General features: G+C 49.0%; 2 protein-coding genes across 2 annotated transcripts; both read right to left on the bottom strand.

Annotated features, from left to right (window-relative positions):
- Window positions 1-640: 640 nt before the first annotated feature.
- LOC142573930 (solute carrier family 13 member 2-like) lies at window positions 641-8,875 on the bottom strand. The gene is made up of 4 exons (XM_075683131.1): window positions 8,702-8,875; window positions 5,463-5,630; window positions 4,621-4,755; window positions 641-2,520 (listed from the first exon to the last, which is right to left on the bottom strand). Exons 1-4 carry the CDS (start codon window positions 8,837-8,839, stop codon window positions 2,356-2,358), a joined length of 606 nt encoding a protein of 201 aa, XP_075539246.1. The 5' UTR covers window positions 8,840-8,875; the 3' UTR covers window positions 641-2,355.
- A 723-nt stretch (window positions 8,876-9,598) lies between these two features.
- LOC142573929 (uncharacterized) lies at window positions 9,599-25,247 on the bottom strand. Its single transcript, XM_075683129.1, has 12 exons — window positions 24,934-25,247; window positions 23,140-23,267; window positions 22,289-22,438; window positions 20,684-20,994; window positions 19,105-19,282; window positions 16,304-17,278; window positions 14,966-15,335; window positions 13,024-13,069; window positions 12,796-12,915; window positions 11,714-11,830; window positions 10,021-10,101; window positions 9,599-9,929 (listed from the first exon to the last, which is right to left on the bottom strand). The coding sequence occupies exons 1-12, from the start codon at window positions 24,989-24,991 to the stop codon at window positions 9,845-9,847; spliced, it is 2,619 nt and encodes an 872-aa protein (XP_075539244.1). The 5' UTR covers window positions 24,992-25,247; the 3' UTR covers window positions 9,599-9,844.
- Window positions 25,248-26,991: the final 1,744 nt, after the last annotated feature.

The following is a 26,991-nucleotide window of genomic DNA, read 5'->3' as shown; positions in this document are numbered from 1 at the left end:
CATTAAACGTCAACAGCTATCAAACTCAGACACAAGGCGCGTTACCCATGGAAGCCTGGATGGGCTGCTTCTTCTCCCTGGTTATGGTGATAATGATGACAATGATGAAAAACACCTAAGGCAACGACATCTACCCTTATCAGACACAGGACTGACTGCTTCTCCAGATTATAAGCACCTGGCATTACCTAACCAAGCGAATCCTGCAACACACGGATGCTTGTGGTATCATTCACTAAATTACCATTGTCGCATTCCCATCCTGAACTTCTACTTACACAGATGAGTAATGGCGCCCTCCTCTCGCTGTTCTTTTATTTTTTTGTAATAAGGAAGAAACACTTCACTACCTTCTGTCTTACCGCCTCTTTACTGAGACAAGAAGAGGAATACTAGAACCACTTCGAAGACTTGGCCTGGACTTAACAGAACCTGTTATTAATTCGTTAGGGGCCTCCACTCTGGGATTCAGCCACAGGGGTGTCTGCTCCGTTGTCCAAGAATTTCTCACGAGATTCAACCAAATTTCCTGCTAAAATTTATTTTAATGCTTATTCGTGCGATCTGTTTCACGTTCTCCAGCGCTAAGTACCTAGAGATTCTGAAATTTTGTTCTTCATAAAGTGAAATAATACGCTCATTTATTGTTCAATTCCCGATAGCGGGCAAGAGCCACACGCTAGATAGGAAACACCACCACCACCTGCCCACTCTGGGGTTCATACATTCCTGCTACACATTCCTGCCTCGTAAAATTAAATAGCCATCACACACGTTCTTGTTGCAAGCAACCTAGTGCCGACGCCCATAGGGAGAGCAGCCTGGAAAGCGCAAGCCCCAGCTTGATCGTAGATATTGGGTGGCACGCGCGCGCGCGCGCGCCGCGGGATCTCGGAGGCCATGCACCCAGGCCGAGCTGGCGAAGGTGATTTTCCAGACGGCGTTCGATGATAATTATGATTCAACAATGACACGTACTCAGTGTGGAAAAGACCAAGAACCGTGTAACAAACGACTTTTCTTTTAAACAGTGAAATGACATGATATATACGCGCGTTCCATCGCCTAAAATTTCCTTTCTATAGAAACCAGCCGACGGCGGAATCGTCCAAGGTGGGCTGCGTCCCTAGTCCAGGATGCCGGGGGCCTCAGCCGATAGTTTGGCCGTGTTCACCAGACGATGCTGGTCTTCAGGGCTCGGACTTGTCAGCTGGGCCTCCCCATTCTCGACGGTTGGTCCGGCGACGGGTGGTGTCGTTGGAACCAGTGATTAAGCAAATTACAGCGACACATTTTTTCAATTTCCAGCCTCTAAGCAGTACATATATTTGCAGCAAGGTGGAGAAGTCAACCTCTGCTAAACCTTCTTCTGGCCTGCTACTACACAGTAGAAAACGGAACAAGGAAAGAAAAGAGTTGCTAATAAAGGCAATAAAGTGCACATATACAAGTCAGCCACGTTGTGGAATCGCTAAAGCGGTGCACGGGTCCAGTATTCCTACTACTTAGCTGCACGCAAGAAAAACGTTGATCGTTTTTGAAGCACTGCAGGAAATGCGCGCTATGCGAAGGTAAACGAAATACTCTTGAGCGCGCTTTATATTTTTTTTCTTGTGAGGCTCGTGACTCGTGCGCTTAAAGCAAACGACATCGCAGGCAACCAGACAACTTTAATCAATGCTAGGAAAAAAAACTTGTCTGATGTCGCCATCACCTCAAATATCTGCTCATAATGGCCAAAGTCTGCGTTCGCTGCTGAGACACTGAGCGCTGCTGAGCGTTCGCTGCTGATGTGCTCAAAGAGCGTCGAGATATGAGCGTGCACGGTAAGCATGTTGTCCGTTTGCTTCAAACTTCGATACTTAGTCCTGCGAAAGGCGTTGTACACGGTGCACGATGGATTACGACCTCACGGGCACAAACTTCTTCGCTTGCCTTACGGAGCATGAACGACGAGCAGAGATCGTACAAGTCAGTGTGATAATAATGAACAAAGAGCAATAGAAACGCGAATAGACTTCGACTACTGGCACAATATAATCCCAATGCTGAGTTCAACGATATCACGCTGTGTCGTTACAAACAGTTTAGGTACTGCAGTAGTTGTTCGAACACACACTATTAGGTTAAAGGTATCCACCAGTCACATCCTTAAGCACCGGTACCAAGATAATGTCCAGGTGGCAGTCGCCTTGGCACATCGTACGAAAATACACAATGAATAATACACAACATACGCTGCCCGAGATAGCGTACAGAAGTAGCAGCATCCGCTCTCTATGCCGCTCAGTGTGGAACACGAAGCACGTGCCATTGAGTTCGGCGAGGACTTGAGGATGCCGCTGCGAAAAAAGATCACTGCACCCAGCCCGCTCCTACGTGCGTGGCGTTGACTATACTGACTGCTGCAACCTGGTTGTTGGCTAGCGTCTCGCCGTCGAAGAAGATCGTGCCCAGGGTGTTCATGGAGGTGACTATGACGATCACGGCTGTGCACTTGAGGAAGACGCCGTAAGCAACCTGTAAAACAGAATATTTTGTCAGTAAATCTTCCATGGTAGCTAGTTGGTTATACATTGCCTTGGATAAACTTACGATTATTTAACATCTAAGCCAATGTAAGTTACCTCAGAAGCTTGCAGCTCCGCGGAATTATTTGCTGTCGTTGTAGCCATCGGCTCCTCACGGAGGAATGCAGGGTTGTCATACGCACCACTGAATCATGAAGTTTAACCAAGAGAATCACATGCATCTAGGATGAGTTAAGGAATGTTTAAAATATTTGCAAAGCCAATTTAACGCCTCCGAGCGTTGATGCACAAGGAAGGGGAGCATATACGCTAGCGTATGCGCCTAAGGCAATGGCAAGTGCGTGTCACCTACTGCTCAAAAGGTATCAATTTCTCTGCAGCAGAGCGGTGGCACCATCTGTCACCGCGGGGTGTATCACCGCCATGTTTTGCCGTAACGGTGACAGACGGCACTAGTCTTCTGTTGCAGTGACATGGCGAGCCACCTGTATGTGACCATGGGCTATACGCCGTCATTTCTCGGTATTGAGAACAAATATCAAGAAGACCGTCGAGATAACGGCTAAGTTTTCCTGCCGAGGCGAGGTAAACAGTAGCGAAAGTCTACAATGCCATCCATTCCCGCGAAGGGGGGCAAACGAGTTGGAAACGGCTACCCGTTGGGCCTGGAGCGGCCAGGCCATGTAGGACGGGTGCCACCTTGTCAGGCGATGACGTAATTTCCGTTGCATCCGCGCAAGGGAAATCCGCGGGAGAAATTGACAAAAAGCGCTTCCAGGGTAAAATAAAGAACGACTTTAAAGCACAACGGGACACGCATCACTCTGAGAGCACGAATGCGTAATACGTGTCACGCCCCATTCTGAAGTCGCTCTTGCTTTTGTGCATAACGGCACGTTCATGCGAAAGAAGGAATATTATTACCGTGTACCCCACAACTTCGCAGTACCTCCAAAAAAATGTCAATAAAACGTGGCGCGTTATGTTTGCTGTAGGTTCTTGTAACGTTAATAAAGAGTATCAAAAGGCTCGCAAAGAAAATCAAGCAAAAAACGTGTTGCTACCTATTGCTTATTGCGACACCGAATAGGAAAGCCAGGATGTAGGAGGATTTAAAAAATTAAATTATGGGGTTTTACGTGCCAAAACCACTTTCTGATCATGAGGAACGTGGTAGTGGAGGACTCCGGAAATTTTGACCACCTGGAGTTCTTTAACGTGCACCTAAATCTAAGTACGCGGGTGTTTTCGCATTTCGCCTCCATCGAAATGCGGCCGCCGTGGCCGGGATTCGATCGTGCGACCTCGTGCTCAGCAGCGCAACACCATAGCCACTGAGCAGCCACGGCGGGTTGTAGGCAAGGATGAGGAATATTTTGTTGAAGACCAAATCGGCATCATTCTAAAATAACAAGAATGATAGAATGCAATCCCCTGACTCTGTTGCACTGTCATAGCTGTCGGTATTTAAGAAAAGAGGGTCGGATTCATCTGCTCATTGCAAAATAGCTACCAGAGAAACTTTCTTTTATTTTTTTATGTCCGAAAGATCGATTCCAAGCTCTTAACGATTCGTTGCTGTTGATCATTTATCAATAAACCAAGTTCTATAGGTGAAGTGGTGCTACGTAGAGAAAAGAGGCATCGACAGTTTTCTACAAAAGTTCCATCCTTGTTGAGATGCGGAGTTAAGCCGCCAGATTACACTTCATTCAATATGTCAGACCACTTATATGTTACTTTAAAAGCGCTAAGAAATCTTTGCACTTTCTAAACGTATACTTATGTTGTTTTATTTTGTATAATCCTGTCTTCTTGTATTCCAATATGCATAAGTGCACCTGTACTAATCGATGTCAGCGGTATTATCCCGGCCCCTGCTGTTTTTTCAGTGCGTACGTGAGGAAGGCCAGGATCATTCAAGCTACTAGCAAAGTTGTCCCAAACCCTCATCGCAATATCTTGGTTGCTTTGGAATATTGATTGATTGATTGATTGATTGATTGATTGATTGATTGATTGATTGATTGATTGATTGATTGATTGATTGATACACCTGTGAACCACGATTAGCGCATCTTCATCTCACCATCTTGACGCACGCGATGTTGAGGTATTCGCGCATGATGAGTAGCGGCAGCGAGACGGGCAACACCACGTTGATGGAGGCGGCCAGGTTGACCGGAACCACGTAGAACGACGCGGGAGCATTCGTCACCACAGCCTGTGCGCATGCGTGGGACAAAGATAAGTTGTGCGTTGCCGTCACGTGAATTCTAGGCGCGAGGCGATGTGTGCAGACTAGCGGTAGTCGTAATCTGTAATCCTCTTTGTGCGATAGGCTTATTCGTGATCAAACAACCTAAAATCAGTTAAACTGAAGCGATTTCGTTGTTTCTCATTGCGTACGACTTTTGTTTGCAGCGTTCGGCCAATTTCCATTACGACATCACTCTGCGTCACATAACATAACACCGAAAGTCAGAGTAAAACTAAAAAGAAAGATAGAATAGAAAACACGCAGTGCCTTTGAGCTTCCCGTATAGTACAACCCCGACGGCTCACTTAGCATACTTTCAAAAGACGGACGCTTTCCTTGCATACGCTCAGATTCAAATCTGCCTTGGAATTTGCCTTTCAAATGGTGGGCGAGTGAAGTATGCATCGAACAAAAGGCAGTGCCTTTCAGTTGTTCATCGGCTGACCAGAGCCGACTCAATTTCCTCTTCGACCAACTGCCTGCCTAACTCACAGATATATGCGCGAATATTCTCTCCATAGCCTTCTCTTTTTTCCCCAAGGTTAAGTCTTTCCGCCCTGCCGCTTTGGCAGTGAAGTGCGATCATGGCGCGCACTCCTTGAAGTCGCACAACCTCGTGCAGGCGCGCTCGTGCCGACTTCGCAATAAGCGGCCGTTGCTCTCTCACTCACCACGCGCACGACGACCGGCGTGAGCACCTCGCCGAGCGTGTCACCGACGATCATCTCAGACAACAGGGCCGCCATGCTGGACAGGATGAACTGGTTCGCCTTGGGCGAGCGTCCCTTCCAGAACTGGTCGTCCAGCTGGTCCAGGAGGGTCTGGACGAGCCGGTATCGCTGCGACCCCCCATATATGACGGTCAAAGCCTCGATACTTGTACCGGTTACTGGATTATTGCGCCTGTGGTGCGTGTAAGGTCCACTTCCGGTATGTTTCCCTTATATTGGAAACGGTGCGGCGTGAGGATACAATACGCGTTATTGCGAATAAGCACTTGCGCCAACTCGTTCACTTTGCCATTCATTATTCACTTCATCATTCCCTTTACTGTCCGAGTAGAGCACGTTCTCGATAACTTCACATATCTTTCATTATTCTGTAACTGACGTGGTCTAGTTCCCAAACGCGCGCCTCCGATATCTGTAATCGATGGGATACTCGGTTCCCAGAAACTTTCAACCTGGCCTATCTGTGATCGATGTGGTTAAGTTCCCAAACCTGGGCAACTAAGTTTTTAGGGATGCCAAAGCAAAGAGCTCGCTCTTAGGCCTGTTGGGTTCGACCTATATGTGCAGAAATTTCAAAGCATGAACTTTCTTTCTTTCTCTCTCTCTTTCGTTGTTTCCCCCATTTCGTCTTCATCGGAATGACGCCGCAGCTGCGGCAATCGACCGCACGACCTCCGCTCATCAGATCCGTTTGCGGCTTTAGTACATGGAATCAAACGATGATTCCAGTTCGCTTCTGCCCTTTTTATTTTTGTTTTTCTGTAGACGTATAGACCACGAAATTTACAAGCAACACATGAGAAGAATGCACTGTTCCAGTCAATATACAGACTTTCACCGGCCCACGAATAGGCGCACCTGTTGCTCAGTACGCAGTTTCTTTCTTTCTTTTTTAAGCTACAGAATTTTGAAAACTCACCGTGGCATATAGCACAAGTGTAATTCTTGAACTGTATTACTCAGCAAAGCTGTCATTAGCTGCACAGTAAATCAAAACTAATAATTGGCTAGTTAACAAAAATAGAGATTGAAATTTACCTAATTGTTTTACGGCCCATATTGCAACTTGTGAATTGTAGCGGGTGTGCTTGCAAGGCATATAAACTTAGGAGCGAATTATGAGGCTGGCACCAGTTTGGAGACATGCGGCGTCAAACTTGCGCTAAAATTTCAGCGTCGTTTCAGTTACTTCTCTTTTTAATAAAACACCGTTTTATGTACTGAAGCACAAAAGTAACTCAGACGTCAACCTATTTCGTTGTACACATTGGGAACACGTGTACACGTTGTACACATGTCTCGAACCAGCTGTCATCCTTACATGTTTTCACAAGTATACACACGCCTTGCGAACTCACCTGTCGTAATTCGTAAATTAGAAAATGTGCCATAAGGTAATTAGTTAAAAAACTAATTAGTGCAAATTTGTTGATAAGCCGATTCTGCACTTCGATTTCTCGTGCAAGTGATCTCCACCTCTTCGAGTGATCTAGAAGGACTTGAATTGTTCTATCTACCACAGGCGCTATGTTTAAAAAAATTGTATACTAAAAAAATGCGTCCGGTATAGGTAACCAGCGCAGGCCAGGAGGCGCTATGGCAGTTTTAGCGTGTAAATAAAATAAAAAAAGAAGAGTCGCAGTTTCGCCCGAAAGGCGAAGCATCGATTGCGATAGCGCATTAGTAGGCAGCTATGCGAAGTAAGGGTAGTAACTTTATCGACCGTATACATTTGGAAACATTCGCTTGCTAATTGAATTAACGAGCATGGTGTCAGCCCGCAAAAGCAAACATGAACTCATCACACTCGATGAGGGCGGACACTCGCTGTCAAAACGCTGGTGTGAGCAAGCGCGGCAGCAGCAGCGAGCGAAATTACCTTTGTCCTCTCCCTCCCGCCCTGCCTTCCCGCTGTCGTCCCCTTCGCGCACGAGATTGAGCCGCGATGGTCAGTTCTCCTTGCGACCTCCCATCCCCCCATGGCCTTTCGCGCGACGGAAGAAGGCGCGTTTGCTCTCCGCCTTCCTTCCTCGAGCGCGCTAGATTGGGCAGCGATCGTCGGCTTCCCTCGCGCGCTTTCACTCGCACATACAGCCTAGAGCGCACGGCGACGATGTTATCGCCCTTAGACTTTATACGGAATCTCACGGGCGACGCTGACAGAAGAAACGCGCCTGGAGTGTCCATATACTTGCTATCGCAATAATATGCGGGCGCCTTATGGTAGGAAGCCCACGAAGATGGCACGACATATTTAAGGATAACAGACGCGCGCCTAGCTGTATCATCGTTTGCGTAGGCTAGCCAAGTTCTGTCCCATAGAGTTTCCTACACTAATTATCGGAGAAGAACTATGACGCAGCAATTGTTTATCCACGATGGGAATGATGGGTAGTACATGGACTTGTCAGATATTCGTGTTTGTGGACTCAGAACTTCTTTCGGCTTTGTTATTACGCTTTATGTGTCTTAATTGTCAAATTTCAGAGCAATCTATACTTTTCTATGTGCAGGAAACTCTCCTAACACGCACAATCGCTACTACTTGCAGCGGTTCAGCCGGTCAAGGTAACCAAACCGAAACGCGAGAAGCGTATCAACACGCTAGCTTGGCCGCGAGAAATTCGTAAGAGCGTTCTATGCCTCTTGTCGATGCGTGCGTCCCTGGCGTAATCAACGAAGAAAAGCGTCCCTAGCGTAATTGTTTCAATGTCGGGCTTCCGCATAGAGGTCCTGTGTTCGAATCCTGCCGCCGGATGTTTATTTCTTGTTTATTTAATTATTTATTACACAGTTTACCTTGTGGAAAATGACGAGTTTACAAAGTCACGAAGCCGTTTGAAGCCAGAAGTACGAAATTCACTTGCTACTCATCCTTTCTATGCTGACTGAACCAGCCCGCTTGCAGCTCCCACCTACAGCAGCTCCCGTAGGCAAAAGGGCTATATAGTTCCCTCCAATAATTATTGCGCGTTCCGCTCAGCGCAGACGCTTCTACATCCTAGCACGTAGGTGCCCTGTCATTTGAGGAGCCGTGAAAAGGGTGCCAAGATTATTGGTGAATTTGCTTAAACAAAATCACAGTATGTGCTAACGAAAACGATGTCTACTACTCGCTAGGTTTCGCGTTACGGCGCTGCTGTGGGCACGCGAAGCTTCAGCACTGGTTGCCCACATACCTCGACGACTCTGGTGAGAGCCATGATGCAGCCGCACATGATGACGACGTTCCAGGGCATGCGAGAGCAGATGGTGCTCCAGCAGAGCATGCGGTGCGACCAGTAGTGCGTGCACGTCAGTCCCGGCATCATGCTCATTCCCACCACGGACAGCCCAAACAGGGGTCCCTCCAGGTAGCTGCACGATGACGCACTCGGAATATCAGCGTACGTTTGCATGCGACAACGAGCGCTACTACAAGGCCTCCTAGAAAACGCGATGGCAACTTAACCTAACCTAAAAGTCTGCGTATAGATTTTCATTCAGACTAAGGCTTGGTGATCGATCAGTCTTAATTCATTTTCGAGTCCACAATTCGCCTAACGTCACATGAACCAAATGTAGCTGTTTTGGAAGTATCACCTTTTATATATCGTGGGAAAACAGGGGGAAGGCGGGAGATGGAAATTGAAGACGATGAGCAAAACGAGAACAAGGTGTGATCGAGAGCCAACGTTTCGACAAGTGGACTTGTATTTTCCAAACCGCAAGATAAGTCCACTTGTCGAAACGTTGGCTCCCGCTTTCACCTTGTTCTCGTTTTGCTCATCTTCTATACATCGTGTTTTTTATCAAATAGTAAGAACAACTGTCTTGTTAAAGGCGCGAGCTTTTCGACCCCGGAAACACCAACCTATCAGACCCCGAAATATCGCCTAGCAGGAGGAAAGATCCCGAGGTTTGAACCTGCAGTCCTGCTGTGATCGTTTTGATTGATTACTAATTCGGTGTCTCTCCTTTACGTAGCCCGTATCCCATCGTAGGCTCACACAAAACACGTGCTTTCTGATCACCTCCTTTCAATGGAGGAGTGGGAGGGAAATTGTACAAAGAAGTACACGCATGGTCATCACGTTAACCTGTTATAAGATTACTAGTTCGTGCGTCCTTGTACAGCAACTCCTAAACAAAGTTACCGTCTGATGGCGTCGTCTCATGTTGATTCTTAAAATTTCACCCACCTAAATGTTTAATGCAGATAACGTGTAGTGTCTTTAGGCAATATAATTCTACAAATACGCCATCTTAACTAAGCCTAATGTGAAACTCCACTGACAGGAAACACAATCGTTAGTGTGGTATAATGGGACGAATAAAGGAGCCTACCTTTCCGGATGTCGGATGACGTAAGCCCCGTACGTGACTGGGATTCCGATCAGCCAGTAGATGAGCAGGGTTTCTCGCACCCTGGTGTGGACAACAACGCCAGCGAGTCAAGAATGGACGCAGTGCCTTATATCGGGCAACGTGCAAGATAAGTATGCGCGACGTGGCTCACGTGTGCCGCTTCATGGTGCGCAGGCGCACACGAGCGCAGTTGGACATGTCCGCGTGCGTCTGCTCCTCGATTTCGTCGTCGCTGGAAAACCAGGGAAGGAATAGGAAAACCACGGACGTCATGAGGCCACATTGGGAAGCTATACCGCCTAAAGAGCACATATTCAGAAGATAACTTTTCGAAGAGTGTAGTTATGTGCCTATGCTGGCCTTCTTCAGGCACTTCTATTTCTGTTCTCTACAATTTCTATCATTGTGACTGCCCCCCTCCCTCTTTACAATTACATTTTTCTGTTATCTCGCATCTTTTCCGTGGCTTTGGAACTATGCCGGGTCCACTGAAAAGCGAGACCGTTACGATGCCCAGGCCCTTTCCCCCTTTTTCGTTTTCTTTGCCGCCTTTCTACGACTCGCAATAAATTACCACTTACTAATGGAAGATAACTGTCGCACGGGAAACGCGTCCATTAAGTTGCTCCTGAAATTTTTTGTTCCACTCGACGTATCCCTTAATTGTATACGTGACAGAAACATAATATAACAATAACTTCAAAACAAGGGTAGTATTAATATTGCCACGCTTTGTGGATGGTGAAGAAAGACAACATTGTAGCAGCGGTTAGCCGGTGAAAAGCGCCCACCGGAAGAACATAAGTATACACGTGTCAATACTGTTAAAGGCTGCAGCAAGCCTCGTGTAATCAATCGAGGAACGACGTACACATACAACTTTCCGAAATTGAAGGGATGACATTACAAATATTCAAAAGCAGCAATTACGGGAAAATTAGGTACGCGGAAACTAGCAGGGTGAGGAGAGTTCTTGAAAAGAAAACTGTCATCCATCCGACTTTAGCAAAAAAACTATAAAGAAACCCCATATGGATTTCTGAGAAAGGAAACTTCACAGTTCACAGTCGATAAAAAAATATCATCCAGGTATACGCGTATCGAACCCGGGACCAACATATTTTCGGCATGGTCGCTCCGCCATCTGAGCTAACCAGGAGGCCAGCAGATTACACACAAAAATAAATAAATTATGGGGCTTTACGTGCCAAAATCACGATTTGATTATGAGACACGCCATAGTGGGGTATTCCGGATTAGTTTCGACAAGCTAGGGTATTTTTTTCTTTCATTTCGCCCCCGTATCCCAGCCTGGCTTTATTCCACAAGCTTTATCCCAACACTTATGTCACTAGTTCTTGCCGGCACTGCAATGACATCGCTAGCCTAGACCATATGATCTGGCGTTGCCCTCGTTACGAGGCACAGAACAAATCAACGAGGAGAAGAGCCCCGAGCCCGGGGCGCAACTATGGGCTGTCCAGAGGGCCCATGACGCGGCGGTCGGGCATGGCCTGACTGTCCCAACGTGGGAGCGGTCCGCAGCGCGCTGAGTCACGTACCTCAGGACCTTTATTAAAGTTTTGCAGACGCCGTGGCCGAGATTTAATAGCAGATCAAGGAGCGAAGTAGAATTAACCAACAGAACTCGAAGCACAGGGAGGCAGAATATGGCAACTAAACGTTGCGGAAGCCGGCAGTGTGGAGGATAGTTCACGAAAGGGGAGGTTATCATCCACTCTACTGTAGCAAAATGACTATAGGAACGAAAATGGCAACGCCCATTAGCGACAGCAATTGCGACAATCTGGACATCAGACGAGAAGATTTTTTGTTTCACTTACGAGCTGACCAGGCTGGCAAAGTAGGCGTAGACCCAGCAGACGAGGCAGCATGCGAGGGCCACGGGCAGCGCCACAGCCGCCCAGCTCCACCAGCCTACGGCGCACTGATCGGCGTTGCTGCACGAACGATACAAGCAGGGTTGCATCGAGCGGCACTATACAGGTTCTTTCGTATGTCGAAGTCTGCCGACGCTCTTGGCAATGCAGAGCCGTTGAAGTTCTAAATTATGAGCACGCATTCTGCACACCTTAGGCTGCTTATTACTTAGTACTTATTACTCGTGAACGAGTAGTAAGCTCGCACACGCTCGGAATGGAGCGCAGAGTCCCACTTACTACTCGGTGAATATCTTCCCGTGCGTGGCTTCGCGTATTCCGACTAGAGCACGCTGCTAATGATTCCGAGACCGCAGGTTGTTCCTCGGACAACATTGGCGGGAAATAGAAATTAAGGAAATGCGCCAGCAACGTCGAATGAGTTCCATATTTTCGCGTTTTTCAATGCAAATACAGACCAACTGTTTCGCCGATACGCAGAGACGCCTTAATCAAAGATACACGGTTGGCCGGAGCAGATGGCACCACAAGAAATCTGCGTATTGCACTTTTATGCGTATCCTGTATAGTTTGAATGAAAAAGCAAAAATGGCGCAGCGATTTTAGCGATTGAAGCTTGTGGTGCGAACAAACTTAGCACCGTGGTTGTCCATCAGATGCCTATATAGAAAAATCAGTTTCACTTTTAACTTCCCGAAAGACCCTTATATAACGAGGAATGAAGCCAAGAAATAAAATTGCAAAGTTCTGGATGAGGTTTAAACTAGCCTTCGTATATTCTCATTAAAGGTTAACGAAAGAGGAACAACGTTTGTTGAAGGTGGGAGCCAAACACACAACCATGGCACGACGCGTGTGGTGGTTGCTCTACAATGACCATCACGCTGTCCCTCCGTTCGCGTTCACGGGCATTTACGTACGTTTAGTTGTGTTCTAGCCCTGAGAGGCAATTAGGCAGTGCCAGCTGCTGGATAATGATGGCGCCAGCTGCTGGATAATTATTAAACCGCAACTGATGCACGCACCAGCCGAGGTTGACCAGGACGGCATGGCTGGTGGGCAACGTGTTGAAGCTTATGAGGTTCCCGAAAATGGCGGTGTACGCGGTGCCTGCGATGAACACGGGCCTAACCGCCAGGATCAGCCTGCGCCAGTCAGGGTGGCAATTATAATTCGAGAAACAACAGCGCACCCGAAAGAAATATTCTCTTATGTATACGCACTCGTAAAGTGTAGACACTAATTTCACTTACGCTCGCAGACGTATGGAGGAAGAGACTTGCTCGTCTCCGGAGTCGACTGGAACCATAAAGAGAATAGTGGGTTACATTCGTGTACTGTATTAAGGAAACAGGATAATAATGTTGAGCACATTAGGGTATTTGCATTATCTGCATCCGTTAACGTAAAATGCAATAAAAACGAGACCACTCCGCTGGCAGACGAATCAGGGGACTCTTTATTAATCGAATAGCAAGCATATAAAGCTAAGACATTCGTACTAAAGGAAGCATCGAGAAAATAAGTTTTGTAAGGTTATAGTGCAGAATAACTATAGCTGAGCGTATAATCACCAAATTTAGCTTTCTCTGATATTTGCTCACAATTATAATACTCGCGAAGAGTTCAGCGCCCATAGTAGTTTTCTTTGGCATCGCCGCTTGTTGTCCTTAAACAGTTGTCGCTATGCTGATACATAAGAGTATATTCCGGGGACTTCTCGATGGTTTAGACGGAGCAAGACGTCGCACCAAGTGAGGTGCCAGCGGAACGGGCAGATGGCGAAAAAGTCGAGGTAGTCGACATAAAGTCGCTCTATGTGCCCAAAGCAGGCAACACATGGCAGGACGCGGCGTTAGCTAAGACATGTGATGCGTTGAAAAAAAAATGGTTGAGACATCTAACGTTTAGAAACTTGTTTGGCGCGGTAGGTGCTGTGATGTAGTCACGCATTGGATGACAAGCGGGACTGCACCATTTGTGGGGATGCGTGACTCTCACGCCTCCCCTGAGATCTAGTTTTCCCGCATGGCTCGTCTCCTGCAGGGCGGCTTCGCCCGCCGCGTGGCCTGGCGCCCGCGGCGGTTGGAGTGGTACAAGCGCGGTGCGAGAGATGGCGCGAGCGTCGCGCCGCTGCGGGGTTACTCGGGCGTCGGGAGACAAGGCGCTCAGGCTGTTGGGTTCGAGACAGGAAGCGGGACGGTCGTGCCGCACGTGCAGCGACCCTCTTGCCCGGCGGGTCGGCGCACGGCGGGGACGTCTCCCGCGTGCGCGCCGACCCATGCTTCTGCGAGACCGCCTCGCGTGGCCGCCCTCGAACGCGCCACGATTCGCGTGACCATACACGCGAACGACCAGGCCTTGGGATCCAGCATGGGGCGAGCATATTCGCTCGCTTCCGGTCGCGGTGAGTCGGACTTCTGGATTTGTCGCGCGCCCATCGGCATGTGTTGTGGATAGCAACTCGGCTAGCAGGCATTGATCTATGAAAGGTGCAATAAATGCCCTTGTGATTGTTTGCACTACTGTGTTGTCGTTCCTTTGTCCCAAGAGTGCGGGTGTGAGAGACCCCACACATTTCATCATCATCATCCTCATCATCTTTAAGTCTATAGTCTATCTACATTGCAGGACGACGACCGCTTTCAGCGATCTGAAGTTTTAACTAGCAACTCCATCCAATGCGCGACCGCTATCGAGAGAATTTGCATTCGGTACCCACTACAAAAGCTAAGCGCTCTGTGAAACTTACACCCCACCAAGCGTGGGCGGCTGTTTAGCCGAATAAATTAGGCCGATCCTGCAAATGCAGTAATGAAAGCTGGGCCATTCCCGGAGAGAATTTTTAATCACAGGTGGTGTCCTGGCAGGCCACTTCTGATACCAGTGCACCATGTGCGTATTTGCCAGGGTTTTATTGCAGCTCGTAAAGTAGGACGATCCTGGAGGCAGTGCAACTTCACAGCACCCACACGCCAACCGCCGTTTAGCAGCATACTTCAACAGGTTTACTGTTAAGTCAATTGGTGACAATCATCCCCCGATTGTTTTTGCCCGACTCGTTTTACGACACTACCACTTAAGTCGAAATATAAAGGTTGAAAACTGAATTGCCCTTCCATGACCCTCCGTAGCCGCTGAGACACCACGACATAGGTCGCTGAACGCGAAAAAGACAGCTGTGAGAGTTCTCACGGAAGCTGGAGGCCGCGTCGTGGTAAGGCTGCGAGGCTATGACGATGCGACGCCCGTTGGTGCCGTTCTCGTTGCGGCCGGCCGCCCTGCGCCGTGCAGAGTCGCACATGATAGGCCTGCGCGTCGCCAGGCCGCCGTTCAGGGTCGCCGCCACCGAGGAGTCGTGGTCCATCGAGGTCAGCGACAAGCGGCGGGTGGTAGGGCTCTCGCGCTGGCCTTGCGGGCTCGGTTGCAGCGACGCGCTGCTATGCGTCGCCTTGAGGACGCCGCGAACCTCAAAGAGGCGCTCGGAGCGGGAGATCGGGGGCGAGGGGGCCTTCTGCAGTTGGCTCACTTCGATAGCCGTTTGCATGTGGAGGCCCTGGAACACCTGCGAGGAGGAAAACGCAAGAGAAAATCACGTTGTGAGCACTTATACAGTGATACAAAATAAGAGCCGCATTCATAAGATACAGAGGCGTCGTCGACCAGGAGCCGGAGTGCCTCGCATGTGCCGCTCTTTACGCTTATGATGAAACGAAATCAGGAGGCGTGGTGTCGCCATAGGTGGGGGAAGAGGAATCAACGTCAAGACATCACGCGATGATTGATCCCAGTCTGAACACAAGAAGCTGTGCAGCAGGTGAAAGCAAGCACCGGCAATCAAAGCATGCTGGGAACGCACTTCGATATGAAGTTCTGGATATACGCTGTTGCTGCACCACAGCGAATAAGAAAAAATCGCAGCATGTTGCGCTCCTGCAGCACGTGAAGCCGAAAGCTTGCTGCACACGTCGTAATACATTGTTATACGATCGAAGGGTCAGACTTCTTACAAGACGTAACGAGCTGCAGTGGGAAATAAGCGTATTGCCCTGTAGAGAGAGGAGTGTTCGCTGAGGCGGCACGGGGATGGGGGCATTTCATGGCACGGCCACATTAACTGTCTCGTTGAAGGTTTAAACCATATTAACTATACCGCAACAAGTCCGATGAATGCTCTGCGTTCCCGAGTGGTTTCCTGCGTAAGCTGTCGTCGAAAATTGTCTGCCACTACGGTGGCTAACTGGTAGAGGACGGGCGTTCGAACCCCCAGACGCGGAAGTCTCATTCCTAAAAGGGGCAGAAATTCCCAAGCGCAGTGGTGTACTTGAATCTAGGTGAAACGTTAAGGAACAGCAGATGGGAGAACTTATTTCCGTGTCTATGCTCTGCGGTGTCTCTCACATGAGCCCAGGTTTTGCTTTTAGCACGCTGCGATCTGTTCACCAACACGTCAACGTGCTGTCCCACCGGCTTTTATCGCGGGAAAAACATGCATGGACACACACGCGACCCGCAGCCACTATAGAACAGTACCTGTAGTAGATTCCATCCGGACGCATCCGCCTCGATCTTGGGCCCGAGGGCAGTGTCCCACTTGACGACGCTTCTGCTGTTCTCGGTTGCGACGGACGCCGGCGGCGAAGTCTGCTGCTGTTCCTCGGCCGCGCTCTTCAGCGTCGTCGACTCGCTCGACCTGGCGAGCGGCGACGCGGTCCCCGCCTCTTCGCCGTGCAGCAGGAGCCGCGAACATGGACCGCTCATCATGTGCGACGCCCAGGCCGCGTAATTATCCACGCTGCGTTCGCCGCCCACCGCGACGGTCGCCGTGTTCCACACGTCGACGACGGCGCAGGGCGACGACGACGCAGAGCTGCGGCCGGACAGTGAGAACGGGGACGTCGACGGCGTCATCAGCATAGTCGACGTCGGGAGCGCACTCAGCATCTGCTGAAATTGCATCTCTCTGGGCGACTCGTCGCCCGGCGAAATAGGGACGTCGTCTTCGGTAGGCGCCGGTTCGGCCGGACGTCCGCTACCTCGCCGCGTCTTGTCCGGAGGAAGTCTCGTCGTTTGCTCGACCACCGAGAGTTCGATGACTGGGTCGTCCACGTGTTTGGCCGATGCCTTATTTGCCGGTTCGCACTTCGCTTTCTTCGAATGTTCGGACGATGGCATGCTTGACAATCCGCTCGAAACTTTGTCGGCCGGTTTGACCGTACGGACCACGTTCGTACGCGAATCCGACTGTCGCTTCTTTGGTATCGCCGCTGCGGCATTGGGGGACTTCACCGGATCCGTCGTGGTAGGGGTTGCTTTGCGCTGTGACGGAGTCTCAGGTTGCGGTTCTTTACCTTTCGAGCTTCCCCCTTTGAGAATGGACGACGGCTGCGTGTTCTGCGGCGAGAACGAGCGTATGGTGCGAGTCGGAAGCCTGCAGGCCAACACTACGCCGTCCGACGTGTGCTCGAACGGGTCGAACGATGTCTTCTGCGGCAGCTTCCTTACGGCCTGCGCTCCCAAGTCGATTGAGACGGAGAGAAAAGTGTCCGTCAATCTTGCTGCCTCTGAACGTGAACAGGCAACTCGATCGGGCTAGCTCGTACGATTCCGTACTAACGGGCAGCGTGCAATTGACAGACACACAGAACCAACAAAACACGAGTGCTCGTGTTTCGTCGATGGAGCGTGTTTACAACGTACCGCGATGCACCGTAAATAAACAAATTATTTTGTAGAAATCAGCAAAGCAGAGAATGTTCTATGAAAGCGAAGCTTCGCGATCCCAATGAAAGCGCTTTGAAGCTACAAGAAATTCATATAGCTTCCTCGAAAGAAGCCATTTTACAATTGAATTTATCAACGTCCGGAATTCCGTAGCGCATATACGCCTTTATTGAAAGAAAAGGTTGTAATCTACAAGACAGCAATAAAATTTTCCCTATTGTGAATCTTCCTCCACCTAGCGAAGTTGGGCAAAACTGATTCGCGATACATCTTTAACGAGAATAGTGAACTGAGCAGGTTGGGGTTTATCCAGGACGAAAGATTTTGTGCATAAATCGACAAAGATGTTGGGAAGAGAACAACGACGCAGGGAAGCGCTCGTGTTGTGTTGCGTTTTCTTCCCTATACGAACATGTTTGCTTTTAGCAGGCTGCGATATGCTCATCTATCAGTCAACTCGCTGCCCCATCGGCTTTTATCGCAGGACACACATGGTGCGCCACAAAAGTATAAATTCGTTGTAAATCATACAGAGGGAAATAGACGCGGCGAAGGAAACACGGTCCCCACATATGATGGTGCCGTCTATTTGGGCGTTGGCAAGAACCCGACAAAAACGGGTAAAGTCGAATTTTCGGACCGAAGTTTAACTGTGGCGTTCATGTAAACGTTAATTAACCAGCAGGGCTGAGCGAGCTACGAATCGGGCTGCATCAGCTCGACCCCACGCGCAAATTCCAGCGTGGTGGTGCAAGACAGGACTTATCACGTCATTGTCGTGTATGCGTTGTCAAGCTCTTGGCGCCATCGACCATACTTTGTTTGAGTGTCCCGGATTTGAAGCAGAAGGTAAAGTGTTAAATCAATGGACCGAAGCTCAAGATGACTCCGCATTCAAGCGCAAGTGACTTTTTTCCAGCGAAAACACTTTATATATTAGGAGAGAGGTACTTTGACTACTGCTAAAGTTCATTCGTGCAACAAAGAGCGGGAATAGCGAGCCATGCGATATCAACAGGCATTCTGCTACCCTGTGTGTGAAGTTCTTTGTGGTCTGCTGTGACGTTTTTAGATGGAATGGCGACGTGCTTCCCACTCTATCGCATTTTGACAGGTGGCTCTAAGGCGGAGAAACGAAAAAAAACATACAAGGAAAAGATAGGCGATACATTAAGATAACAAAAAGAGCTTGTTGGCGCAACGTCGCAGCTTGGTGCAGCAAGCAACACCCTTTCTGATCCTCCTCTCAGCCTGACCGGCATGCAACGTGCGGACGGCCCGGATCGGTGGTTCCAAGCCAGCCGCGATGAACGGGGCGCCCTGTGTGTTGTCTTGCTTCACCGCAGACTGCAGCAGCAATCTCGGCTATACGAGCTTACGTACGCGCTGTCGTGTTGAGTTGTCCGAGTCCGACTTCAGACTCTACCAGCTCTCACCAAATCCACGTAAGTGTATCCTCTGTCTGCGTCGGTAGTTCGGGCTACGGTTTACGACAGCGTGGATAATCAACTCACCTCAACTACCAAACATACACATCGGTATTTATAGAAGGGCTAGCTACTGATGTGACGCATGGCCAGGCGTTGAGGAGGAACGAACAGCGGTCCAACCTTTTTCTGCGCCTCGAAGCCCCGTTCTTTGAGCCACTCGGGGTGAAGCTTGTACTGGCGCACGAGCGAACTGCTGCGCGACCCGTCGCTGGCCGTCGTCGTGTCGCTGGCCATGGACACGCTGCGAGCTCGCCTGTAGTTACCGCCGGCGGCCACTCGACGCTGCCGCCGCTGACGCCTGCGCATTCGGGGTTTGGAAAGCGGGCAAATAGGAGAAGTGAAACACTTTAGCTCTTGTCCTCGACGTTCAGCTACATGCGAAGCGCCGTTTCCTATGCAGCAGAAAAACTATACTAAAAGCAAATTCTGTAGTCATGTTATGGGAATTCATAATTGGACTCTCAAGTTTTCTTTAACACATATAGAAAATGGAAATATAAAGAAGCAACATTAAAAATTGGAAGTGGCTTAGCTCGGCTATGCCAGGATATACGTAGCGAAAGTTAAGGCATAGCATGGTTAGCCTTGGTTAATCTTGATTGCAAGTCCACGTTAGTCTGGTTGTCTAGCTATGTTGCGGCGTTTAGCCAGTCGTTCGGCGCACTGTTCGTCTGTTTCCTGGGCGATTCGTTTCCTCTTCATCTCGTTCCGATGTTTATCAGAATTGTCTCCGTTCATACTGCCGCTTTAACTGTGGCTGCGGCGCACGCGAGCTCTCCTTTTCAATCCTCCGACATGTTATCAGGCATGCGACGCAGCTGGCGAAGCGAGCGGAGGCGAGCGCAACGACGAGGAACGCGGTGTGACGTATTACCAAACGGCGGAGGTGGAAAGGCGCGGCGCTGCGCAGCGGCGGAACACCTGTGGCTCCGTGGTACTAGTGGCGCATGCGCAGTAGTGACTAGGGTGCGAGAGATAGAAATATCCACGGCGAGGCGCACGTTGTAACGTCATGTGCCTCTTCGGAGCACCGCCACGGCGAAATCGCAAGTTCGCGGCCAGTAAAGCTTTCGCTTTAAAAAGAAGAAGACAGTCAGCGACTGAGGAAAGCAACTAAGTGGCGCGCCAACGCTTACAGAAATGCATTTTAGGTATAATTTATCAAAAATGGCGCAAGCATCTAACGTTATTCAAAATATATGCACAGTATATTAAAAATATACTGTGCAGTCCATCGTTAAACGGAAAACTCTCGCAGCGCTGGCGCGCTAACTGCAAGTAAAAGCTGAAGCTATACACTTCAGTGCACTGCGTTGATGTGTGCTAACGCCGCCAGTTAGTGGGGGTAGCTCAGTGGCTATAGCTCTGCGCTCCTAAAAACGAGGTTGCGAGTTCGATCCCGTCCGCAGCTCCTGCATTCCAATGGAGACGAAATGCAAAGCGCTCGTGCGCGGTGCATTGGGTACACGTAAAGTAACCTCAGGTGGTCAAATTAACACGAATTCTCCCACTACGGCGTGCCTCACAGTGAAATCGTGGTTTTGGCGAGCAAAACCCGATATAATTTAACTTAGTTTCCGTACTTGCGACGAGTGTCCTCAGAAAGCAACTATGAAGTCATTTTAGAACTTTTAAGTTAACTAGTAAAGACTGGTACTTTATAAAGCCTGCTGGGAAAGAAAAAGAAAACTGGGTGTACCGGACGTCCTGTATGAAGTTCTGCGTCGAGCTGCTGGTGAGCGCGCGCAGGCCGCTCCGCTGGTCGACCGTGACGAGCTCCCGCTGCACGATGGCGAAGAATCGCTCGATCAAGACGGTGCCGAAGACGACGATGAACGAGCTGGGCAGGAACAGGCTCAGCGCCAGGACCACCAGCTGCAGGCTGAGGAAGAGCGGCTGCGTGCGCAGCGCGAATCGCTGCAGCGCGTGGAGGCACGCGCGCGCGAACACGGTCGTCTCGTCTCCCACGATGGCGATGGCGAACATCATCCACGCAGCCAGAACGCGGGGCTGCGGTCACAGAAGACGTTGTAGTTGTAGTTGATGATGATGATGGTGACGTTCATGATGACGTTGTTTAGACGAAGTGCTCCTGCCAAACTATGGTGGCTATATAGCGAAAGCACGATATTGAGGCTGTTGTTGGCGGCTGGTGTTGCCGATGATGATGATAATGTTGATCGTGATCATGATGTTGCAGATCGCGATTTTGCAAAAATGAGCGACAGACGATTCAAATGTTCAAAATTTTATGTCGATGTCTATGGTGGCGCCACAGCATGACTTAGCATCGAACGGCAACCAAGCTTCGCGATCTCACTCGTACGTGGCATCATAAACTGGAACCGCTTTAAGAGAGCGCCGCTATATAAATTGTGGTGCTGAGACTGCGCAAAATGGAAATGTAGCACTAAAGTGCCTTATCCCGACCAGCTGCATGTTCGCAAATAAAGATAGTATGCCTGGTAATATCGTGCAAACGATATTAGCAGGCAAGGACATTCGACGTTTGGTTCGCTGCTTTGAACCGCATTTTCTTGTAAGCAACTTTTAAAAGCTTGCCCTCAAAGGCTAATGCTGTCTAGCTGAGAAGGCTTAGTTCAGTATAGAGCTCATGTGGTTTTTTCTTTTCCTTCTTTTATTCTTATTGTTCTTTTGTTTTCCTTCTTTTATTCTTATTGTTCTATATTTATTATTTCGCGCGTGATGGAAGTGACTGATCTTTCAACATCTTTCTGACTTCGCGAATGTCAAAACTCATGTGCACACTATAAAGGAACCTCAGGCCCCTAGCGAAAAGGGTGCTTCAGATTCAATGGCATATATCGTATCTTGAAATGCAGAAACTCAACGGAAACACAACAGTGTCAACAGCGTTTGTAAGAAGCGGCCAAGATTTTAAAAAAGAATTAAATTATGGGGCTTTACGTACCAAAACCACTTTCTGATTATGAGGCACGCCGTAGTGGGGGACTCCGAAAATTTAGAACACCTGGGGTTCTTTAACGTGCACCTAAATCTAAATACACGGTTCTTTTCGCAATTCGCCCTGGCCAAGATTAACTCGGCATCCTTCCCTACGGCGTCACTCATGGTCCCACTGTTGCTTTAGGCCTCGTTAAGCTTCGTTATAATCAACCAGCAACTTATAGCGTCACGTAGCATGAGAAGGAGATTAACTTGGATGATGCGCCAACTAGTTCAGGTAGACAATGCACTTGCTTAGAGGCATAACATTCACAAGACAGTACAAAGCGCCACACAGCGAAAACTAGGAAACACCGATGTCTGAACGCAAGCTCACGCCGATAAATTCCGCGGCCAGTTGGTCCGCGGCGTAGATGCCCGCCATCGGCAGTATGACCAGTGGCAGCAAGGCCGCGACCGCAGGCGGCAGCAGGCTCCCCGTGAGCCACACCAGGGTCATCAGGACGCAGTAGATGCCTACGCCTTCCTGCATACACGACGCTCCTTGCATTAACCGGGTAGGAGTCACGTGTACGCGGTAGTTTATTCTTACGTCGATTCGGCGCTGAGGTAATAAGTTAAGATTTTTTTTTAGAAGTTTTATGCCAATACCGGCATAAATCTGGAAAAGGCGTGGTGTCCCTCTTGTCGATCTCAATGCTTCACCGTGTTTTGCAGCCCATATGAAGGTCTATTTCTCTCTTGTAAAGAATTACCATTGGTATGGTTCGGCTTCAGTGTTTTGTAACAGTGGTATAAACTGTATGTATCCGTAGTTTATGCGGACATTGTTGTTAGTCCTGTAGCTCCAAAATCCACCTCTCCATACCCGCCTATCTATGTCATCTTCACCGAGGCCCTTGGCATATCGAGATAAAGGTATACTAAAGGGAACACTAAATCTCCACTCACGCGAACCTTCACAGTTAGTGTGTTCTCGTTTCCTGTCATCCTTGTGTAACGTTACGTTGGCCTAACCTGTCGAGTTGAAGCCGCACCGACGACATGCGACGGCTACTCACATTAAAACATCAAACATGGATTTATAAAATTTTCAGCAATAAATTTATCGCACACGAAAGTCGGGGAGCGTTTCAATTTTTGTGCACTACCTTCACAATGTTCAAAGCTCAGCAAGCACTGCCTTCGACAGTCTCACGTTCTGTCAAGCGCTGCGATTGGTCTTACCGCATTGCCGAAGACGAATGGCAGCAGGTAGACAGGCACCAGGAATTGGAGGAGTTCAGTGAACCTGCGCTCTCGCCTGCGGCTCTCCGCATCCTGCGTCCTTGAGGATGTCTTTTTTGCCAACTCGCCTGAGGTGACAATTAAACATACACTATAAGTGTTTTGTTAGGCTGTATAAACAGCAATATCGGCCCTAAACTATCTGGCTACAGCCAACATGCCATGTCAAAATTTAACTTGTTCGAGCGCCTTCGAGCTATCGATCAATTTGCCTCGGCGATTCCATTATGTTTGTCTCATAGTGCCATAAAAACGGGAACGCTAAGAATAACGGACCATCTGCCTCTCCGACGAAACCTTTTGAAGTTTATTTTGTAGAAACGAACTGCATGCAAGTGAGTGCTGGGCGTTTACGTTTTAGAGATGCGAGTTGCACGTCGTAATTGAGAGGTGCTTGAGCTTGCGCTGTGGAGTTGCATCTATCCCCATTACGGACCCTATAAAACGACGCAGGACAGGCATTCCTAAAAGTGAGGTTATCAAGAATAGCGTTAGGGACAGGGCAGGATATGGAATCTCTTGCCGCTTACGCCGTGTGTCGTGACAGCAGACGCTCACCTCCACACCGCAGTAAAGTACGGGACGAGCTCAATGCTACTTAGCTTCTATGATCGGAGGTCGGTGGTTCGGCGGATTAAGCACGACGTGACCAGTGAACGCATGTATAACGGCCTCCGAAATCAGTCACTTCGTTGTAAAGGTCACGCGCCACACAGCTCACAATAGAACTGGGAACGAATTATTCAGCTTCCGTACAGGTAATTTCGTTGTATAAGTGTTCGACTTACTTTGCACCATGTATTCGCGGCGCGCGCCGTATATATGATGATCGACACAGACACGTTAACCCATTAAGTCTTCGCAGCTTGGCTATACCATAAAGGAATCCTGCACAAGTTAGATGACAGTGCTACACTTGCATTTGCGACACCTACGTCGCTGAAACCCGCCGCTGAGGCTACGAAGAATATAACGACATTCCGGACGATGAGACAAGCGTCGTCTATGTTTCATCACTAGCGGCAGTTTGATGCGCCGAGCTCCGCACAGCGCAGTGCCCAAGCTTGGGAACGTACACTCGGCCGCAAAATCTTACGGACCGCGGGATACGAAAAACAGTTGAATATCTCTGCAGCCTCGAAACGCAGCCTGCAGTTATTTTCAGCCTGTATTATAGTATACGCGTACAACATGGCGATGTGCGGTTTTACTGTCTACGGTGGCAAACTGTCCAGATATTCGATGTATTTTCTTTTTCAGACCTCACGATCCGTAAGCTTTTGCGGGCAAGTGCATGTGCTTGTTTCTTCGAATGTTACCACACATGCTTATAGCATCAAAGTCTGTTAAGACTTGCAGGTTTAACAAGTGAACGCCATACAAAAAGGACAAAAGCAGGCAGACGCAAGACAAGCACTTGTCATGTGTCTATACCTTCTTTTGTTCCGTTTAAGGTGTGCGCTCAAACCAGCAAGTATGGACCAAGTATATAAGCAAGAAGTTCTGTGAAGTCAGGCTAGGTTGACAACATTTCGCAAGTCTTGGGCACTCATGCCACATTATAAGTGATTGGAGCAGTCGTCGTGAATGAGAATCTCATTTTTCCAATCATACTTCTGCTCGCTAATGTGTGTGTTCTAGCACTGCTGGTATCTGCAAAATATTTTCTTGCAAGATTCCCGCAGAGAAATGTCAAGACATACAAAGTCGCCGAAGGATAGCGAAGGTTCTTACCGCCGTAGTAGCGTTCGCTGCTCTGAAGCGTAGTTTGTGGGGCGCCGGAAGTGAACATCGCCGACGCAGTTGACTTGAGTCAGACAAGGAGTCGGGATAATAATGGGGCCGTCTTTTGCGGAAGGAGCTGCGATGTGCTCGCAAAATAAGGGACGTACGATTCGGCGAACGCCGCCGCGTGAGCCGAACGCTGCGTGGACACGTTCTTCTTAGTCTTTTCCTTCTTCCGCACACTCTTCACACGCGCTCACAAGTGGGTATGGTATTAAACGCAGACTAAAAGACAATCACATAATTTCTTGTGAACTGAACAGGATAAAAAAAAGCATAAATTGAACGTGTGCTACGATTCCGTGCCGCAGTCCTGCAGTGGCGAAAGTTTGCAGATAGCCCTTTCCTTCTTAAATGTTCCAAGCAAGGCCATCTTAACGCATAAAGCTTCGCGATTTTGTAAAATTTTAAACTTAATGAAGTTCATTTCGCTTCATTGCTGTAGAATGCCCTTATGAAATTATCGTGGCCGTGGTACTGCCTTGAGACGCTTGGCGCGTTTCGATTTGGTCACCTCGCCTAGCTTGATCGTTGCAATGAGTAGTGACTGTGCGTGTTCGCAGCGTCTTCTGCATTTCGAATACAGATTGTTCTGAAATTCACGACAGTGAAGGCATATAAAGCGTAATATACAGAGCCGCAAGGATGTCTGAGTCCACAAGCACGACTATCAGAGAAATCCATGTACTTCCCGTCATTCCCATGGTGCCGGGACAACGACTGCAGCGCCAGGGTTCCCGCTAGTATAATGTAGCAAGCTCCATGGTTGGCGGTACCTTTGACTAGTTAGGCCTACATTCGAGCGGTCGGTAAATGAGTCCGATGAAGCCGCGGTTTGCGTGGGTCACTTATGCTCTTCGCAGTGGGCGCCAGAAGTGGCTAGGGCGTCATACTACACTCTCGCAAGGACATGTCCGCACAAATCCTGGAAAGGACAGAAACCGGGAGCTGCAAGAAGCCTGACTGAGCGCAAGCAACGCTCGCAGCGAAATCCTTATGTAGCTTCCACAGTGCTTGTGGCAAAGTCAGCCCCGAGATTCTTTTCTCTCGCACCCGCTTGTATTCGCGCCTGCACAGAAACGCCGTTCGATCCCTGAAACGAGCGTGGCTGTGTTCCAATACTAGCCGTAGACGGCAAAGTAGACGGCTAAGCGGACAGCGGCCATCTTAAGTCTCGTTCCAATTCTCACGAAGACGTCAAAATAGACAGCTTCGCGTAGACATCATCGAAGTCAAAAACGAGCGCGCTATCGGTGTGTTCCAGTTCTGACGAGCATCGGAAACAGTCTACGTAGACAGCTATGGAGACCGCCGGAACAGCTTCGAGGTCAAGTAACAGAACGCGTTTCGCGCCGTCTGGAAGACACTTCTGCGACGCGACGCCACCTAACGGCGACGAAGAAATGTTGAAAAAATGTACGCGTTATTTCTGTATTTCAAGTCCTTGCGCCGGCGAATCCCGGAAAAGCACCACGTGACTTACGTTAGGCGCATAAGAAAGCGTGTCTCTGTTTTCTTGTGCGTAAACGAACTTCCCGTCGTGTTTCCAACCGACCTGCTCAGCCGCAATCTTGTTCGGACAGCAAAGTAGCCTGCATCGTTTTTGACATCGATGCTGTTTTCGCGACGCTGTCTACTTTGACGTCTCCGTGAGAATTGGAACGACACTTAAAGTGGCCGCTATGCGCTTAGGCGTCTACTTTGCCGTCTACGGCGAGTACTGGAACACAGCCGTAACATTATTCCTGTCCAAACAAGATGGTGGTTGAGCAGGGCGGCTGGAAAGCCGACAGGAAGGTTGTCTGCACACAAAAAAACGTAGACACGCTACCCTACGTCCTTAATGTAGGTTACATCGTGCTTTTCATAGGTCCACAGGTGCAAAGCCCTATAATACAGAAATATGTGCTTTTCTCAACGTTTTCTTGTCCCCGCGAGGTGGCGTCACGATGCAGAAGCGTCTTCCAGATGTACCGGGGCACACTGAGATTGAGGGCAACCAAAGGG

Source organism: Dermacentor variabilis, chromosome 3 (genome assembly GCF_050947875.1).
Source record: "Dermacentor variabilis isolate Ectoservices chromosome 3, ASM5094787v1, whole genome shotgun sequence".
Taxonomy (NCBI): domain Eukaryota; kingdom Metazoa; phylum Arthropoda; class Arachnida; order Ixodida; family Ixodidae; genus Dermacentor; species Dermacentor variabilis.
Note: the sequence above shows the minus strand (reverse complement) of the source record. Positions and strands in the feature narration are given on the sequence as shown.